This window comes from Mugil cephalus, chromosome 20, assembly GCF_022458985.1.
Source record: "Mugil cephalus isolate CIBA_MC_2020 chromosome 20, CIBA_Mcephalus_1.1, whole genome shotgun sequence".
NCBI lineage: Eukaryota > Metazoa > Chordata > Actinopteri > Mugiliformes > Mugilidae > Mugil > Mugil cephalus.
The window spans coordinates 7,473,958-7,492,785 of record NC_061789.1 but is presented as its reverse complement, the minus strand read 5'-3'; the positions used below and the strand labels follow the sequence as shown (position 1 = coordinate 7,492,785).

Here is an 18,828-nt window from a genome sequence, read left to right as displayed (position 1 = left end):
CAAGTGGGTGCATTTTCACCATAGGTGATAAAGGTGGGCGACTTCAGCTCTGATAAAAGGATGTATTGGATTTGCGGTACACTGCATTCAGACTGCATGAGTCAGAAACATGGGAGTCCAGTTCTTCTCTTGTCAAACTTTGCATTTATTAATGAAACGCTACAAAACTAGCAAAATACGCTTTCTGATTGCACTGCATGCACAGCCTCGAGCATCCATCTTGGTTTTATTCATAAAATCTTTTGCTCCACTTTTTTTTTTTATCTGTGACCTATAAATATGCGTCACACCCTTGTTGTTGCTGAGCTAGGATATAAAGCCCCGAGAGTGTGAGATTTCTCGCGTTCATTTGTGTTCAAGGTGGATCGAAGAACAAGTAGTGAAGATTTAAATGTTCCTGTCTTGGGTCTCATTCACTTCCCAACAGAGGATTTATTCGCCGCTCCTTTCTCTGCCTCCGTCCATCTTCGGCTCCTTGTGTTGATCTCATCGCAGTGTTAGTGTGTGTGCTAGTGTGCGTCAGTGTGTCGTGGTGATCCCACTCACATGTGACCCCATGTGACAACAACAGGGCCAAACAGGAAGAGAAAGGACAGCTTAGAGGAGATGGTGCTCTTTGCATTTTAGCGTTTGTTTGCCACGTTTCCCCAAAAAAAAAAAATAAAAAAATGAAATCACACAAAGAGATTCTGATTAAATAAACCTTGTAAATGCATAATGGTGTGTGAGTACAGGACAATATCATGTGAAATGTGTGGGGTCCACAAGCGGATTTGAAGTGACTCAGTGTGACTGCTATTAAGTTCCTCCAAACGTAATTAAATAAGGTCATGGTAAAGTGGATGTTTCTATATATATATATATATATATATATATATATATATATATGGTAATATCATCCTCTTTCCTCCAGCTTTGCTTTCCCCTCCACGTTTTCTTATCTCCTCTAGGAAGTGGAGGCAGACAGGGATGGATGACTGAGGAAATTGAATTTTCTACTATATCTGTGCTCGGCTCGTTCGAACACGTCCTCCTCTCCCGCTTCCACACATGCAGCCGTGGACACGTTCATGCCGTCTGATACAGACACAACATGCTGCAGTAACTGCAGACGCGACGTTCTCTTTGTGTTTACATTTGTTTCCCCTTTCTCTCCGCAGCTGTCGCACGAGCAACAGGAAGAGTCTGATCCTGACGACCACGTCTCCCACGCTGCCTCGCCCACACTCCCCTCTGCCTCTGCCAGGACACCTCGGTACGTACATTTACAAGACGTCTGAGGTCATCTGTGAGTCCAGTGGGGAATGTTTAGGCCTGGATTCAGCGTTCACCTACGCCTTAACGACAAAAGCCACAAAAGGCAGATAGTTTGAAAGAGGAGACTGAGCTACTGTCAGCTGTTATATCATGAGACTGAAGCCTCTGGATGATAAATCAAATCAAACTTTATTTATATAGCACTTTTCATAGTGCTACAAAGTGCCCTCAAAGTGCTTCGCACAAATCAAAAAACATAGAACATACACACATACAGACACATACAGACACATACATAGGAACACACACTATATACACACTAAAAGTTGTTAATGAGACATGGACACTGAGGCTTGAGGTAAAGAGGAAGCTACCTTTTCTTTTCTTTTTTTAGGGGGACCTGTCCATGTCGAGTGGGGGGGTCCCAGCCCAGAAATGGGAAATAATAAAAAAAAAAAAAAAAAAAACTAAAATAAATAAATCAAAACACACTTTATCTACTTAAAAAAAAAAAAAACTAAAAAAAAGCAAATAAATAAACAAAAGAATTTAAAACAGTGGAATAAAGGTATTAAAATGATCCACGTAAAACACTAATTAAAAAAATAAAATGTGATAAAATAAAATGAACAAGAATAAAATAATGTCTGGTAAAATAACATTTGTTGAAGAAAGAAGAGTCCAGTTTTCCTTTAGTTAATACTACGCTCGTCTCTACCTCTACCACTGTACAGAGCAGTTGGCATGGCAACTGGTAGTTGCCCATATGTTTCTGAAAAACTTAACTAATCCAGAAAAATACTGACAATTGAACATACACCAATATTATATCAACTACCTAAATAACAGAAACCATCCCTGGAAAACATTATGTGTATTTTTGTATTTTTTGTCCCGCCCACTAACATGGAGGGGGTGGAGCTTATGACCCATATCGCAGCCAGACACCAGGGGGAGCTCTACTAGCTCTACTAGGAACATGTGTGGGTGTTGCTCACTTGAAACTCCATTTGTTTTTGTTTCAGCTTGTTTTTTTCTGCACTAAACTGTGAAAATTTTAGTTTCAAGCTGTCCACCGATTCCAAAGAGCACAAATAAAAGAGTTAAGAAATTCATATAATCTATAATATTCTCTTGAGGCCTGGAAAAACTCATTCTTCAACCCGATATTGAACCACAGAGTCGGCTTTAGTCACATCATAAAAGAAGTTACCGCAGTGTTGTGACCGTTTTCCCGTCTCGTTGTCCCAACAGGAAGCAGCCCTCTGGACAGTCCGCGAAACTTCTCTCCCAGCAACCCTGCACACTTCTCGTTCGCCTCCTCCAGAAGGTCGGTGCCCGATTACGTCTCTACGTGTAGTGTTGTTGCACAAGTCGTGCTTGTGGGGAAAAAAAATAAATAAAATTTAAAAAAAGCGAGACAGACAGAAGTTAAGACAGCGTGAGATAAAAGGGAAGAGGAGGATGTGGAGGAACAAGCGAGCATTGAGGTGTGGATCAGCTGCTGTGAGAGGGCTCTCACCTCCTGGGGGAGCAGGGCTGACTCATGTGTGTGTGTTGTGCGGGGGGGGCAAGCTATTACATTCACAGCGCCTCTGTGTTTACTCACACTGCTTTCAGGAGGAGGGAGGGGGGTGTTTACACGGCGGTGGATGTGTTGCCACGTTCACATTTAGCTCTGAAGTTGCTTTAATTTTGCAAACAGAACTTTTGGAAGAAGCCTGCTTCCTGTTTCGACATGGCACCGTACCTAATACCCATGTTCCCAAATCAAATCCATACAGCAACATTCAGAAATGCTGCGATCTATAAGAAGATTATTATAGGTTTAATCTGTGAGCAGATTAAGGAAATGAAATTTGATTTTAATGCTTCGATGTGCGCATACTTTGAGCCATGTATTGTACCATTTGATGGATTTAATATGAGCAAGTTATACACCAGTCAGACACAACATTATGACCACCTTTCTGATATTGTGTTTTTTAAAATTCTTAAGGTATATATTTTTTTAGTTTTTTTATACATAATCACATGTTCACAACATTTTCTACTGGTTAAAAGAGGAATTAATGCAGTAGACTGACTAAGGATGGACTGTTTTACTGTGATGATGAGTAAATATTGTAGAATAATCCCACACTAGTAGTAAAACAGGTTTGCATGGCTCCGCGTTAGCACTGATGTGGAAATATGGGGACATTTACAGCACAGATATAAAAAGGAAAAAAAAGAATTAAATGTTATCAAGGTGAAATGAAGAAACGGGGACAATTATGGTTCCATTTATTTTGACATATTTATTCATATTTAAACTGATATGTCTGTGATGTCAATAGCAGCGCGGCCGGCTACCGTAATGACTATAATCTGTGTGCAAACTTTTTTTCCCTCATTCATAAAAAGCTAAACTTGGGGACATTTTTCGGGACAGCTTTAGTCCCCAGAATTCGAGGACAAAAACAAAACAAACAACCGACACAGCACCTTTATTTTTTGGCCTTTTCATTGTGCCACTTCATTTTTCAGACATTTCCATCTTAACCGTGGCTCACGGTGACACAGTCGCACAATGTGTGTTTAGAAGCGCTACATTAAAAATTATCCGGTCGGAAACAGTGTCTCGCTGCACAGAGTTCCAAACGCTGTGTAATCAAATACACCGATATGTCGGTATATTAAAAATTCATATCATAACAGAAAAAATACTGGTATTTGCTATGAACCGGTATACTGCCCAGCGGTACATGTACATGGGCGGTACATGTCTAAATAACATGTACCAGGAATACCAACATTCTTCTCCTAGATGCCAAGAAGACGCCAGTATTATTCAAAGAACTTACTGAAGCCAGAGAGAGTTCAGTTCAAGGAGCTCGACTTCTCCGGAACCATTTTAAAAGCAGAGATGTACGTTATTTACCTCCTGCTCTGCACAGTCAGACACGGCAGTGCGAGTGGAGGCTCCGTCGGCCCCGGCGCTCCTGTAAATCCTCCCTCCTCATTTATCACATCCATCTGCCTGCCTGTCACCGCGCGGCCGAGGAATACAAAGTGAATGAGTCTCTGTGCTCCGCTCACTAAGGAGGGCTCCAGGGACAGAGGAGACGCCGTATAAGTCACTGGTCTGCTCAGCCAGTTTTTTTTATAGTGCTGCTGAAATTGAAATGTGTCTGCGCAGTATTTATGTATGCAAATTAGGTTATCAGATTGATCATTTCTGCCTTTAGGACACAAAACTATCTGGTTAATGTCACGCAATTTGTGGGCAAATTAAATAATAATTTTTTGTTTTCTGCAGAGCGGATGGACGGCGATGGTCTTTAGCGTCTTTGCCGTCTTCTGGTTATGGCACCAACACTCCCAGCTCAACGGTAAATACCTTCACTCCTTTTCCATTGAAGCATTTACAGCATAGACCTTCAATAGGGGGTCTGTGACCCCTAGGGGGTCCGCGGAGGTACTGCAGGGGGAGGGGTCGCAAAATCTTTGGTTGATTAGACATTTTTTAGATTTTTTTTTAATTTACCTCCACAAATTTGAATTTATTTTAATACACATTAACATGAATGCAACATATTTTAGTAAAAGGATAAGGGATAGGTCTGACCTGAGACTCACTGGACAACTTCATTAATATTTCCGTCCTTGGTTTGTCTTCATGGTGACGACGGGAAACTGAGGTGCACAAGACACTAATGATTTAACTTTTACGGTCAGTTGCAGGCTGTAACTTCACCTTCTTCACCTGCTCCCTCTTCCTTTTTCTTGTCCTCCACCCCAGTCCTCCAGCTCCTCTCAAGAGCGACTGCACCAGCTGCCCTTCCAGCCCACCATGGATGAGCTCCACTTCTTATCCAAGCACTTTGGCAGCACCGAGAGCATCACGGATGATGACGGCGGCCGCTGCTCTCCACACATGCGGCCACGCTCCCGCAGTCTCAGGTCAGCAGCAGCAGCAGCAGGAGTAGCAACAGCAGCGGCTCCAATGAGATTAAACGTCAGCGTCTGCATCCCGAGGGCGCTATCCTCTTTTTAAAAAAGTCGCTTTAAAAGCAGATTTACAGGGCTGCCCCTGGCTCATCTTATTATTGCTTTTATATAACCTCTCCTACAGTTTTCTTGTCTCTAAGATGGACTGTACTGAAGAACGTAACACCTAGAAATAACGACTGAAGTTATCAATGGTTTCATCTAGTGGTACCTAGCTTTAGGGACATACAGTGGATCTTAAGAATTCAGAATCTTCTCCATTTCCGCAGAAACATTAGTCAAACTAAAAAAAAAAAGCAAAATCCTGAGAGTAGACCAAACAAATAGGACTTCTTCTTGTCCATGAAACACAGGGGGTGTTAATGTTCTTATACAGGCCCGGATGGACCAATGAATTCTGAACTATAGCAGCGAAAATGTCAGGACATGTGTCCATGAGCTGAATCTTAAGAGGAACCAGGTCGTGCAGCAAGAAAACGACCCCAAGAACTTTTCCACAAGAACAAAATTAAAGTTTTGAAGTGGCCAAGTGAAAGTCCTGACCTTAATCTAATAGAAATCTTGTGGAACGAAGAAGAAGAAGAAGTTTGTGTGAGAAAACTCACCAACATCTCAGGACTGAAACGGTTCTGTTCTGAGGAAGAGGGTAAAACTTCTCCAAGCCGATGCAGACGACAGATCAGCAGTTACCGGAAGTTGCTGTTAATGCTGCACAACAGATGCTCACAGATTTCTGTTTTACTATAACTAACTTCTCTTTGTCTTATTTACGGCCTTTTACAAATAAATGCAAATGCAAGTAAATGGCATAACAGGCTTAAATTACAAGAACACAAAATTGATATATAACATTGTTGTTTGTAAATGTGCACATTTGACCGGTGTTTCTTTTCTGTTTGTCTCTCCAGTCCAGGACGATCCTCCTCCTGTTATGATAATGAGATAGTGATGATGAACCATGTGTACAAAGAACGCTTTCCAAAGGTAAAACACACATGCTACTGTATGCACAAAGCTGCTCTATAATACACATATTGTAAAAAATTACACACACACACACACACACAAATGTAAGACCTATACATAGACTTTCATTTATCCATTAAAACTCAATAACAAGATCCTGTGAGCCCCGTTCACTCTGTCAGAAAACATTAAGAGGCAGCACTTATAAATAAAGCACAGTCATGAACGGTCTCTCTCTGTGTGGGACGACTTTGGTATCAAGAGGAAATGGGCTGAAAGCTTCCACAGTGATAAAAATCAAGCGGTAGGAAACTGGGCGTTACAGTTCGGAGTTCATCTGAGGCGAAAGCTCTTCGGACTTGTTGTTTTTGTGTGGCAGCCAGTGGAAATCACCAAGAAGTGTCTGAGTCACAACTGAAGCAGCTCCCCGGCCTTTCTGTCACATACAAATGGCTCCTCTATAAAAAAAAACAAAAAAAACTAACCTCTACCATTCCTCCTTTTTCCTCCATCTTCCTTTTATTGCTCCTCATCCTCCGTCAGGCCACGGCGCAGATGGAGGGCAGGCTGGCCGAGTTCATCCAGGTTTTCTCGCCCGAAAACGTTCTTCCGCTGGCCGATGGAGTCCTCAGCTTCATCCATCACCAGATAGCCGAGCTGTCCCGAGACTGTCTGGCCAAAGCCCGCGAGGGCCTCATTACATCTGTCTACTTCTTTGAGCTACAGGAGAATTTGGAAAAGCTGCTCAATGATGTGAGTTAATACAACATAATTGTGTCACTGGATAGCCTTGGACTATTGTGTTACTGACAAATACAACGCTGCTATCTTATATATGCTAGTCTAAGAAGCTGGAAACAATGATAGCTTTTATTTATAGCTTTTAGCTAGTGACCTGCGGATCGATGCTGAAATATTGATACTTACCGATACCAGGTCTTTATGCTTTAAAAATCGATTCTCAAATTAAAATATATATTTTGATACTTCAATTATCCAAGGTAATGTAGTAACACAGTTGAAAGTAACTAAACTACTGAGTTGTGACAAACAAGGGAATTTTTTCATTGCAGTACCGTGAGTAACCACCGGGAACAATTAGCAACAGCGACCCACAATTTAAATGTTTTGGTTCTCACGTATGACTGTCTTAAATTTTATTTTCAACCAGTGTTGCTTTCAGTTAAAATGACTAACATGTACATGTATCTACATTCTCAGCACCAAAGTTAGCATGGTTAACATAAAGGAGCATTTGGGAACTTAAACAAAACAAAAAAACTCCATATTTAAATTAAATTAAATATTTTGATTTCAACTCTGTAGCTGAGATTTGTTGCCCATTAGCATGTTATTTTGGTTGTATCATGTGTGTTATTATTCATTTACTTAGCTTTTAGCAAGTTTTTGTGCTACATTCTCAGGACCAAAATTAGCTGTGGTTAACATAAAGGAGCATTTGGGAACTTAAAAAAAAAGTATCCATGTTAAAATTGAAAGTTAAAGTTGAAAATTCTGTGTCTTGTTTAATCTATATAAATAGTGGTAGTGTTCAAAACCTGGAACAATTCTTATGTGCATTAGCCTCATCTGAATACAAGTCTGCTAACACGCTATTTTGATTTCATTATGTGGTATATTTCAACTGAAAAAGATTTTTTAAAAAATGTCTCTGCATGCAATCTCATAGTCCTACAACCAATCAGAGCCATTTATTGTAAACCAAAATACTGCACCGGAGTACGGCACATTCGTTAGCATATTATATAATAGAACTGGCAGATTCCTGAGGATTTGGCAATGCATCTTATCGAAAGGGAAGATTCTTGAGGTAACTTCGTAACCAAAGCAGAAACACGTGCTGTGAAAGATTACTCACGGAGCGATTCAGCTCAGTTCTCTCTTAATTTATTTTTACCACATGGTGCCTTTGGTGAGATTCAGATTGGAATAGCTGTGTCAGACTGAGGCTAATTGTACCCGTGATTTTCCAGAGAAGATAACAGGTATCAGGCGATTTCATCACAGTGCCCATTTTGACAGCTTGATTAAATTGCAGGGTTGCCTGGGTTGACTTTGATTACATCTGCTGTGAATTTCGTGATCCGGCTTTATCACATCCCGCCTCAGTTTGAACACTTGCTCTTCCTTCGTCTCCCCCCTTTTGACTGACTCGATTTTTTTTTTCAGGCCTATGAGCGCTCGGAGAGCTCTGAGGTGGCCTTCGTCACAGAGTTGGCCAAAAAGCTTCTTATCATCATCTCCCGGCCCGCCAGGCTTCTGGAGTGTCTGGTAAGATCACGCTGTCACTTTTCAGTGCTCGCCCTCCCCATTGACACAGCGCTGCTGCTACGATCAATCAAACAATCCTCCCGCTGCCCCGTTATTCATCGCGGAACATTTCGCGGCTTGTGTGACTTAAGGCAAATTGGTTTTCTTTAAATAAACATGAGCACAGATACTCATTTGTTATCCCATTATGAGCATTTAAGCAGCGTGATGTATTACACCGCGGGGGGAGACATTCAAAACAAGCGAGCACAGTGGTGTAAGGCTGGGTCCAGTCCGTCTGAAGACATTTGCATTTAGATTAAAAGTTGCAGAGCCACAGTACAGATAATACCCCACGCCGGAGCCTGGAGCATGAACCGCGTTCAAGTCTGACTCAGACAGACCGTGACTGTGGTGTCATTTGAAGTTGGAGGATGTCTGTCACTGCCTGTTTGACCATAAAGCCCAGCGTGACTGAGCTTCATAACTCAATTTCAATTGTTGGAGCTCTTACGATTCGAACCATTTTCCTCCGTCTTTCTCATACGACACTGACGTTTTTGAGTATGACCTTGAACAAAATAAATTATGTTGTATTACGTTACGTTATATTGTTTTATGTTATATCATGTTATGTTGTGTTGTGTTGCACTACATTATATTATTTCATATAACGTCACATTATTGTTATATGATGTTATGTTATATTACTATTTACGTTTAACAGCATATATTATATTATATTATATCCATGTTGCTCTTGCACTTCTACAGCAATTTGGTCAACATCTGTTGTTTTAAATGTTATGTTAGGTTATATTATGTCATATTGCGTTGCTTTACGTTATATTATTTAATATTACGTCACATTATTTTATATATATATTATATAATATTATGTTATATTACTTTTACGTGTGGTACTTTACGGTACATTACGTTATATTGTGTTTAATCTCATTATATTATATTGTATCATATGTATAACGCTACAGTATGTTATGTTATATTATGTACGTTTAATCAACATCTGTTGTTTTAAATGTCACATTACGGTATATTTTGTTATATTACATTGTGTCACGTTATATTGCGTTACATTATTTCAAATTACGTTGCATTATTTTACGTTACATTTTATCTTGTTACGTTATGTGAAGGATACGGTATGGTATATACGTTAAGATACGGTATGGTACATTATGTTATATTATGTTTAACGCCCCATTATATTATATAGTATTGTATTATATGTATTATATGTCATAGATAATATAACGTTACATTACAGTATGTTACATATATTATATTCTATTATATGATGTTTTACGTCATGTTACATTGCGTTACAGTACTTTATGTTATGTTTTAAATATTATGTTTTAATTAAAACAGAGTCTCCCAATTACAGGTGAGTGTCTGGTTGGTAATAGACTATAGTCATGCCAGTTTCACCCAACAGTCTAGTTGTCCTTTTCGCCGGTTTTTGCTTGTTTCTTTTGGTGTTTTGAATTAAAAAAGTAATATTAATGGATGAGTAATAAGAGTTTCCTTATCGTCGGTTTAAGTCTCATTGCTCTGGTCTGCAGGAGTTTAACCCGGAGGAGTTTTACCATCTGCTGGAGGCGGCGGAGGACCACGCCAAGGAGGGTCATCTGATGAAAACAGACATTCCTCGTTACATCATAAGCCAGCTGGGACTGACCAGGGACCCAATTGAAGGTGAGGCAGAGACTCATACATTTGTACGACAGATGGATTCAACATTTTAGAAAATAAAATATGTTTTTTTTTTAATCTCTATCCTTGTCATTAGACATGGTAAACCTTGACAGCTACGACAGCGAGGGACCAATAACTCCCGAAACCGATGACTCAACAGAGGTAAGAATAATTTCTCCGGTGTCGTCATTTCTCCGGTGCTCAGTCCTTTTCCGAACTTTTTTCAGACAGTAAAACATCCGACCTGCCAAGGTTACCGTTGCTGCTCTCAGTGAAAACGTCTGCTTCATCTGCTAATGACTTGGCATACATGCTTCTATCCATCTGAGTTATGCTGAGCTCCTGAGAACGGGATATCCCTCTCCTTAAATCCCTTTAGCATTAGGCACACCTCCAACTGACAAAATTAAGCCAAGTAGACAAAAAAAAAAAAGAAAATTAAGAAATAGGAAAGAGTGGACACAACTGAAACAGCTTTCTGTTTATGTTTAAATGTGTCTTTCCGAACATAAGGTTGCATGTATTATGATAATTCATCCACAGGGTAAGATTAGAGCCATGAAACCACCAGGAGAAGCAGATTTCCAGACCATCAAGCTCATCAGTAACGGAGCGTACGGGTGAGTCGAGCTTCACACGATCCTCTTCATTCTGCCAACGACGACGTATTACATGCAGCCACATCTGTGCCTCTGTGTGAACCAGCGCCGTTTACTTGGTGCGTCACCTGGAGACCCGCCAGCGATTTGCCATGAAGAAGATCAACAAGCAAAACCTGATCCTGAGGAACCAAATCCAGCAGGCCTTCGTGGAACGGGACATCCTGACCTTCGCGGAGAACCCCTTTGTCGTTTCCATGTTCTGTTCCTTCGAAACCCGCCGGCACCTCTGCATGGTCATGGAGTACGTGGAAGGTGAGGGGCGTAGAGATGAGCTGTAGATCTTGATGTGATTTCCTAAGCAGCCAATAAATGACAGTGCACTGTAAAATCAACTTTTGTCAACTGTTGTCTGTATGGTTGACAGGTTTTACAGATTTTAAGTCTTGTGCACACATACTTCATCTACAGGTTCCCCATCAAGAAAAACAAGTGTTAGTTGCAAGAAATTTGGTTAAATTCACTACAATTAACAATTCCAATTTTTACAGTGTATGCTGACTAGGTGGGTACGGGAGTGAGGAATAAAAATCAAGAAACCGACAAATTGACTATATGTTTTTATATGTATATGTTATGTTAAAATTATTTAGATTGCAGGTTCCTAATAAGTGAAGCCACACGACCGTCTAGTCCTGTTGCACCATTTACTTCAAAAAATAAGGCAATTATACAAACAATATAAGAGAGTGAAACAGAGAGAGAAATCAAGATCAAAACTCTGTGAATACCTACTCAGGTAACCGCCTCCCAAGAGATCCATACGCATTAAAGACACTTCAACATGCATATCAGAAAACTGCGAAGTGATTTATTAATATGAACTGTCAACATTTTAATCCTGACAATGTAAATAGCTCCCCTTTATCATAATTAATACAATAACATGTAAACTTAAATCACTACCAGAATATTGAAGTTGTGAGTATTGGACTGTCAAATCAATAGCACTATGACTTGGACCACTAGGTATATATATGTATATATATATATATGTATGTGTGTGTGTGTGTGTGTGTGCGTGTGTGCGTGTGTGTGTGTTTGTGTGCACTGAGGCCAATAATAAGACACTAGTGGTCTAGGTCATAGTGCTTTATACGACCATAAAGTCTTTGGTTTAGGCCTTGGTCTTGGTCATATAGGAGAATAAACTCTGAATGTCCAGTGGAGGTTATTTGTGAAAGTTGTTTTTAAATTATGTATTCTCGATTTAATTTACTACAGGTGGGGACTGTGCCACGCTGCTGAAGAACATCGGCGCCCTGCCTGTGGAAATGGCTCGCATGTACTTCGCAGAGACGGTGCTAGCGCTGGAATACTTGCACAACTATGGCATCGTGCACCGCGACCTGAAGCCTGACAAGTAAGATATAGTATTTAGTTCCAACTAAAAGATTAAATAAATGTTTTCCATTGAAATTCACTTTATTTATTTATTTTTTTCTATTCTCAGCCTCCTGATCACGTCAATGGGCCACATCAAACTCACTGACTTTGGCCTGTCTAAGATGGGTCTGATGAGTCTGACCACCAACCTGTATGAAGGACACATAGAGAAGGATACTCGGGAGTTTTTAGATAAACAGGTGACAACAACATGAATTTGATTACAGTGGACTCATATTCTACTCCATTACTCCATTTAAAGAACCTCCAACAAGAGACCTGACCAAAAATGTAGTATGTGATATATTTTATTAACTAGTAAGTTTCAATACGAATTATCCTTTGATGTCTTCATTTCTATGCAAAGATATTCCCTGTCATTGTGCAGCAGGCACAACTGAAACATGACAAAATGAGACAGTTGGCAGGACAATAGGCCAGTGTTATAATCATTTCCCTTTTAGGTAAGGCTCATATTTCTCCGGCTTTTCATTCGGCGCTCATGCTTTGAATCTGAAGCTTCATTATTTCTCGTGCAGACATCATGGCAGTCAGAAAAATCTGTTAGCATTCAGCGCATGGCCATCTGCACATGAAAAACGCTCACGAGGCCTTTCATCTTGTCTTGGCATCTCCGAAGCGATCTACTTGGCCATGAATAAATATCCATGCTGCATTCACGCTCACTTTGCAGTTGTATAATTTAAAGGGCCACTGTGTAGGAACAAGTGACGCCTGGTGGCGAGGGTTCAGATTGCAACCACAAGAATTCTCTGTAACTGCAAAAGTCCTGATCTAGGGATAGGCCTTCACTGGAAGATGATGAACGCCTTAATTTTAAACTAACAAAACATTGCAATAGTTAATATAGTAATAGTAGTTATAGTAATAGTAAATCCAAGTAAAACCAATGGCGTTTGGTTCGTTGGTCTGGTCCATGCAATTTAAAAACTCTGAAGACTGACCACATGAAAAACGAAACCACCAACATTACCATCAATGTCAACAACAAAGTTGGTACATTCCCTTTTCCAGTTGATGGTGACATTTGTAAAAGGGTTTTGCGTCTTGTTAATTTGTTTCGGGACTTGTAAATGTGTTATGGTAAAATGTTTTCTAAAATGTAAATTAGTCTCAAGCTTTGTAAAAGTGCTTCACATTTTGTAATGTTAGGTTGCACCTCCCGTCCACCGTAGTTGACAGAAAGATAAAGTCATCTGCCTCCATTTATCCCGTTGACTAGAATATGTTGGATTCGTGTTATTGTATATTTAAAGAAATTTAAATTCGTAGGGGGAAACTGTGGGTAAGAATTCAAAAAATATACAAAGATGTCTAATCAACCAAAGATTTTGCAACCCCCCCTGCAGTACCTGTGCGAATCCACTAGGGGTCGCGGACCCCCTGTTGAATAAACAGAACAGCTGCAGTAAATCAAGTGTTGCTTTTGCTTCAAGGTTTGTGGCACTCCGGAGTATATCGCCCCAGAGGTTATCCTTCGACAAGGTTATGGGAAGCCAGTGGACTGGTGGGCGATGGGCATCATCTTGTACGAGTTCCTGGTGGGCTGTGTGCCGTTCTTTGGAGACACTCCAGAGGAGCTGTTCGGCCAGGTCATTACAGGTGAGAGTTCAAAGAAGATCCACATGCTCTTCAATGCTCATGAATGCACTGAGCATTTTGTCTTACACCACTGTTCTTACTTACTATTGTGTTCCCTAATGCCCTCCTCTCTCTGTGTGTGTCTGCTTTATCTGGGAAGACGACATTGTGTGGCCAGAGGGGGATGAAGCTCTCCCTGTTGATGCGCAGCACCTCATCTCCTCCCTCCTGCAGACAAACCCCCTGGTTCGACTCGGCACAGGTCGGTGCTACAGTGTTTGTTTGTTTTGTTTTTTTACCACAGGCCCTAATCAGATGAAGTCTTGTACGTCTTCATCATCAGTTGCTCGATAACTTCTCCAGTTTCTTCTTGGAAAGTGGCTAAATTTGTACATAGAAATTACCTGCATGTTTATTTTGACTCTGGTTACATAGCATTTGGATTTAAAATCCCAGGTGTGATTTAATCAGCGTGCGTCTGGGATTTCACCTGGGGACTGTAATGTGCAGCCTCGTGATTGGCTCAGCAGCGATAGGGGCGGGGCCTACTGTGAATCATTTGTTGTTTGTGAATGAGTGGAGTGTAAGACTGAAAGATCCATTTATCCCTTTACTAAAATATGTTGAATTAATTCAAAATTGAGGGGGAAAATTAAAAAAATATATATAAAAATGTATAATCAACCAAAGATTTTGCAACCCCCCTGCAGCCCCTGTTGAAGGTCTATGTACGAGTCTATAAATATACATGATATGAAGGCAAAATTGCCCAAAATCTCAAAATTCACCAATGCATGAACAGAATTGTAATTTTAATACTCTATTATTTTTTTAAGCTAAAGATTAAGATAAAATCTTAATATTTCTTCCGCTTACACTATTCAACGTACCCCATGGGTACACCTACCCCTGATTATGAATGAGTGACCTAGAACTGTCTGCACTGCACTTTGTCTCACAGGTTCAGTTTACCCACATGAGTCAACTTCTGTCTTCCTCAAAATGAGTCGAGGTGCTGCAGGGCTGCACTTTTTCACCTGTCTGCCTTCCCCCTCTCTTCCCCCCTGCTGTGCATGCTCCCCGTCTCCGTCCGTCCCTCCTACCCTCCAGGTGGTGCTTTTGAAGTGAAGCAGCACTCGTTCTTCACAGAGGTGGACTGGAACAGCCTGCTGAGACAGAAGGCAGAGTTCATCCCTCACCTCGAGTCAGAGGAAGACACCAGCTATTTTGACAGTGAGTTCACGTTCGCGGATGCGGGATTCTCGAGAAAACTTTGATCCCAAACGGGGGCGACAGAGCCCTCGCAGAGCAGGAAAGTCTTAGTCATCAAAACAGCTCGGCGTCTTCTGAATCATTTTCAGCACTGTCATTAGGGCTATCCGATCACAAGTTGCCAGTCTTAGTGCCTGTGTTCACACTTGGAATTATGATACATCTGCAGCCAGTTTTCCAGATCTGATCTCACTTTGTGCTCTGTATGCAAATAAACACAACATCTTTGGGTCTCACTAATGTATCTCTACCACTGTCTGAGAACCATGATCAATGGAATGACAGATGTTAACATAATATCTGAATGGGGTTTTTAAACCACGGTGTCTTGCTGCTTCCCGTCTCTAGCCCGGTCCGAGCGGTATCATCACGTGCAGTCATACGACGAGGACGACACCAACGACGACGAGCCTGTGGAGATTCATCGCTTCTCGTCCTGCTCCCCACGCTTCAGCAAGGTCAGGACCTGTAATAAAAATCTTAATAAATAAAATCTTCGTTCACCAATCCACGCAACGGCGCAGTCTTTGCCAAAAAAAAACTAACTGTAATGTTTTGTGCGTCCGAAGGTGTACAGCAGTATGGAGCATCTGTCTCAGCTGGAGCATAAACCCCACACCGTGACTCTCCGGGATCACAAGATCCCCCGGGAGGATCGAGTGGCCAAGAGAGAAAGTCTGGGAAGTGTCACCCTCCGAGACAAGAGCTGGCGGACTGGCTCGCCTGAAATGTGAGTGCAGAGAAGAGTGAGCAAACAGAGCTGCTTTTGCTCAGTGAGAAAAAGCTTTATTTAAAAGTTTCGCTTTTTCAGGAAGCGCTTGTCCTGCTCCGAGTCGTCCTTCATGGAGAGCGACTCCAGTCAGCCGTCCGGGGCCCGAAGACGCTTCTCCGCTCTCATGGATACGTATCGCATGGCCTCCCCCCTGGAGCTGGACTCTGAGTTGCCTGTGCCGGGAAAGCAACCTGCAGTGAAGATGAGAGGGACTTCCCTGGAGGGAGCCAGCCCCTCTCAAGGCGACCTGAGGACACTTTTTAAGGATGGTAACGGCCACACAGCTGGAGGTAAGGCAGCATGTCATCACTAATTATTTGAAAACATATGATATGAGGAGTTTCTGTTTACTTTCATATCTCCATCATATCACAGATAAACTTTTGAGACCTGCCGATGCATCGCTGCCTCTGTCGGGCGGTGCTACCGTTTTAGGGCCTCCCGACCCGCAGGCCTCCCGCGGGGCCACCACAGACCTCGTCTTGCGAAGAGTTCGACACCAGCAGCTCTCGGCTGAGGGAGACAAACTTACTTCACGACCTGGAACCAAAGTTATTAAATCTGCCTCTGCTACTGCTCTGTCTGTCATGATTCCTGCAGGTAAGGACACGTCTCATATTTAAAAAAAAAAAAACAAAAGAAAAGGACTTAATAACTTGAAATAAATCCTAACCGCTCTCTCCTCAGTGGAGCAACACGGCGCCTCCCCTCTGGCGAGCCCCATGTCTCCCCGCTCCCTCTCGTCCAACCCCTCGTCTCGGGACTCCTCCCCCAGCCGAGACTACTCCCCTATGGTCAACGTCCTGCGCTCTCCGATCACAATCCACCGCTCCGGGAAGAAGTATGGCTTCACTCTGAGAGCGATCAGAGTCTACATGGGAGACAGCGACATTTACAGCGTGCATCACATGGTCTGGGTGAGAGAGCAGAGACAACATCATTGACAGAATTATGTCTCTACTGCTTATTATTGTAATGCAGCTTTAAGCTTTACATCAAACAGTAAAATATAAAAAAGTGCTGAACAGGATAATTAAAAATTCTAATTTTGGCTTCCACCTTTCCACCTGCAGAGCTACAAAATGTTGAAACAACACTTTACAAAACCCAGGCCTGAAACTTCCAGGTTTCCAAGAAAAACAACCTTTTAACCTTCTCATCTACCCATCCATGTACACAAACTACTTACGCACAAGTACTTAATTAATTTGTGGGCACAGAATACCAGTCCGTGTTTACTTTGACCTGTTTTGGTTAGGAATGAGTGACAAAGATATTCTCAAAACCCACTGCAACGTGACGTTACTACAGAAAGGCCTTTAAATATGAGTATAATATTAACAGGAACCCATGAATAGTGCACAAATAAATATTTAACTGCCTCAGTACTTTTATTTTATACTTCTGTTAAACTATGTTTGAAAATGAGCAAAACTAAAAAAATGCTATGGACCAAGTATAGCGCCCTGTGGAATGCCATATGACAATTTGAATGAAATTCTTTCTAAATGGCCAAATAAGTGACATTATCTGTTTTAATCGCAGCATGTGGATGATGAGGGTCCTGGTCAGAAGGCTGGACTATAAAAATCAGTTTGAAAATGAACAAAAATGAAAAGTTCCGTGGACCAAGTATAGCGCCCTGTGGAATGCCATATGACAATTTCAATGAATTTCTTTATAAATGGCCAAATCAACGACATTATCGTTTTTCATCGTAGTATGTCTCGGGTGGAGGTCCCGCTCAGGAGGCTGGGCTATAAAAATCTGTTTGAAAATGAACAAAAATTTAAAGTTCTGTGGACCAAGTATAGAGCCCTGTGGAATGCCATATGACAATTTCAATGAATGTCTTTTTAAATGGCCAAATCAGCGACATTATCTGTTTTAATCTTAGCATGTGGAGGACGGAGGTCCCGCTCAGGAGGCTGGACTTAGTGCTGGGGACCTCATAACCCACGTGAACGGGGAGTCGGTCCATGGTCTGGTCCACACGGAGGTGGTGGAGCTCATCCTGAAGGTGAGATACTTCAGTCTGTCAGAAATTAAAACCGAGATGAAATCGACCTCTAAAATGTTGTAAATCTATGTAATTTTCAGAGTGGAAACAAGGTGACCGTTACAACAACACCCTTTGAGAACACTTCCATAAAAGTGGGTCCTGCTCGCAAGTCGAGCTATAAATCCAAGATGGCACGACGCAGCAAGAGGGCAGGAGCCAAGGAGGGACAAGAGTGCGTTGCTGCAAAGCTAATTTCATTGCATTTGTACAGACCTTTTTAGCCTTTATTCTCATCATTGCTATGTTTTTGTTTTTTTTTTGTCTTTCAGTAAGAAGCGCAACTCCCTGTTCAGGAAAATCACCAAACAGTCCAACCTCCTTCACACCAGCCGCAGCCTCTCCTCTTTAAATCGCTCCCTGTCTTCTGGAGACAGCCTCCCGGGCTCCCCCACCCACAGCATCTCCGCCCGCTCGCCCACTCAGAGTTACCGCTCCGCTCTCGAATCCCCTCACCTGGGTTAGTGTTGAAGTCGAGTCTGGCCTGTGTTTGAAGTTAATTTTAACAGCCAGAATCAATAACTGGTGTTATTAAAGGCTTTTAGAAGAGGCTCTCACTTTTGAAGAAGCGCTTTGAAGCAGTTGTTAATTCCAACGTGTAATTAGTCGCGTGGTGAGTGGAGCCGACTGCAGACAAGCAAACACGAATCTGCTTTGTAAATTTTAAATGAGGAAGGAAAAAAAGACACTGAATATTTTTTCACGAGATGACACAAATAGATTGATAAGCAGCTGCGTTTCACTTCCCTCTCTGGTTGGAATTTAAAACCACACCACTGCTGGGAGTGGTTTGTACTCTGTTGCACCTGTAACCACATCCAACAGTGTAACTGACACACTTTTTAGTCCACTTCTATATCACTATACCA

At 41.6% G+C, this 18,828-nt stretch overlaps 1 protein-coding gene across 3 annotated transcripts in view; it reads left to right on the top strand.

Annotated features, from left to right (window-relative positions):
• The window catches only part of LOC124997696 (microtubule-associated serine/threonine-protein kinase 1-like), a 44,026-nt gene that overhangs the window by 21,828 nt on the left and 3,370 nt on the right, over nucleotides 1-18,828 (top strand). For all 3 annotated transcript variants that reach the window (XM_047571625.1, XM_047571624.1, XM_047571626.1), the window contains 24 exons: nucleotides 1,161-1,255; nucleotides 2,512-2,587; nucleotides 4,559-4,631; nucleotides 5,042-5,202; nucleotides 6,159-6,234; nucleotides 6,760-6,969; nucleotides 8,407-8,508; nucleotides 10,077-10,209; nucleotides 10,304-10,371; nucleotides 10,753-10,829; nucleotides 10,915-11,123; nucleotides 12,093-12,231; nucleotides 12,322-12,454; nucleotides 13,712-13,877; nucleotides 14,017-14,118; nucleotides 14,967-15,089; nucleotides 15,477-15,586; nucleotides 15,698-15,858; nucleotides 15,940-16,190; nucleotides 16,276-16,500; nucleotides 16,588-16,817; nucleotides 17,798-17,920; nucleotides 18,001-18,134; nucleotides 18,232-18,419. In XM_047571625.1, the coding sequence (XP_047427581.1) occupies nucleotides 1,161-1,255; nucleotides 2,512-2,587; nucleotides 4,559-4,631; nucleotides 5,042-5,202; nucleotides 6,159-6,234; nucleotides 6,760-6,969; nucleotides 8,407-8,508; nucleotides 10,077-10,209; nucleotides 10,304-10,371; nucleotides 10,753-10,829; nucleotides 10,915-11,123; nucleotides 12,093-12,231; nucleotides 12,322-12,454; nucleotides 13,712-13,877; nucleotides 14,017-14,118; nucleotides 14,967-15,089; nucleotides 15,477-15,586; nucleotides 15,698-15,858; nucleotides 15,940-16,190; nucleotides 16,276-16,500; nucleotides 16,588-16,817; nucleotides 17,798-17,920; nucleotides 18,001-18,134; nucleotides 18,232-18,419 (3,365 nt within the window). The remainder of the gene's footprint in view (nucleotides 1-1,160; nucleotides 1,256-2,511; nucleotides 2,588-4,558; nucleotides 4,632-5,041; nucleotides 5,203-6,158; nucleotides 6,235-6,759; nucleotides 6,970-8,406; nucleotides 8,509-10,076; nucleotides 10,210-10,303; nucleotides 10,372-10,752; nucleotides 10,830-10,914; nucleotides 11,124-12,092; nucleotides 12,232-12,321; nucleotides 12,455-13,711; nucleotides 13,878-14,016; nucleotides 14,119-14,966; nucleotides 15,090-15,476; nucleotides 15,587-15,697; nucleotides 15,859-15,939; nucleotides 16,191-16,275; nucleotides 16,501-16,587; nucleotides 16,818-17,797; nucleotides 17,921-18,000; nucleotides 18,135-18,231; nucleotides 18,420-18,828) is intronic.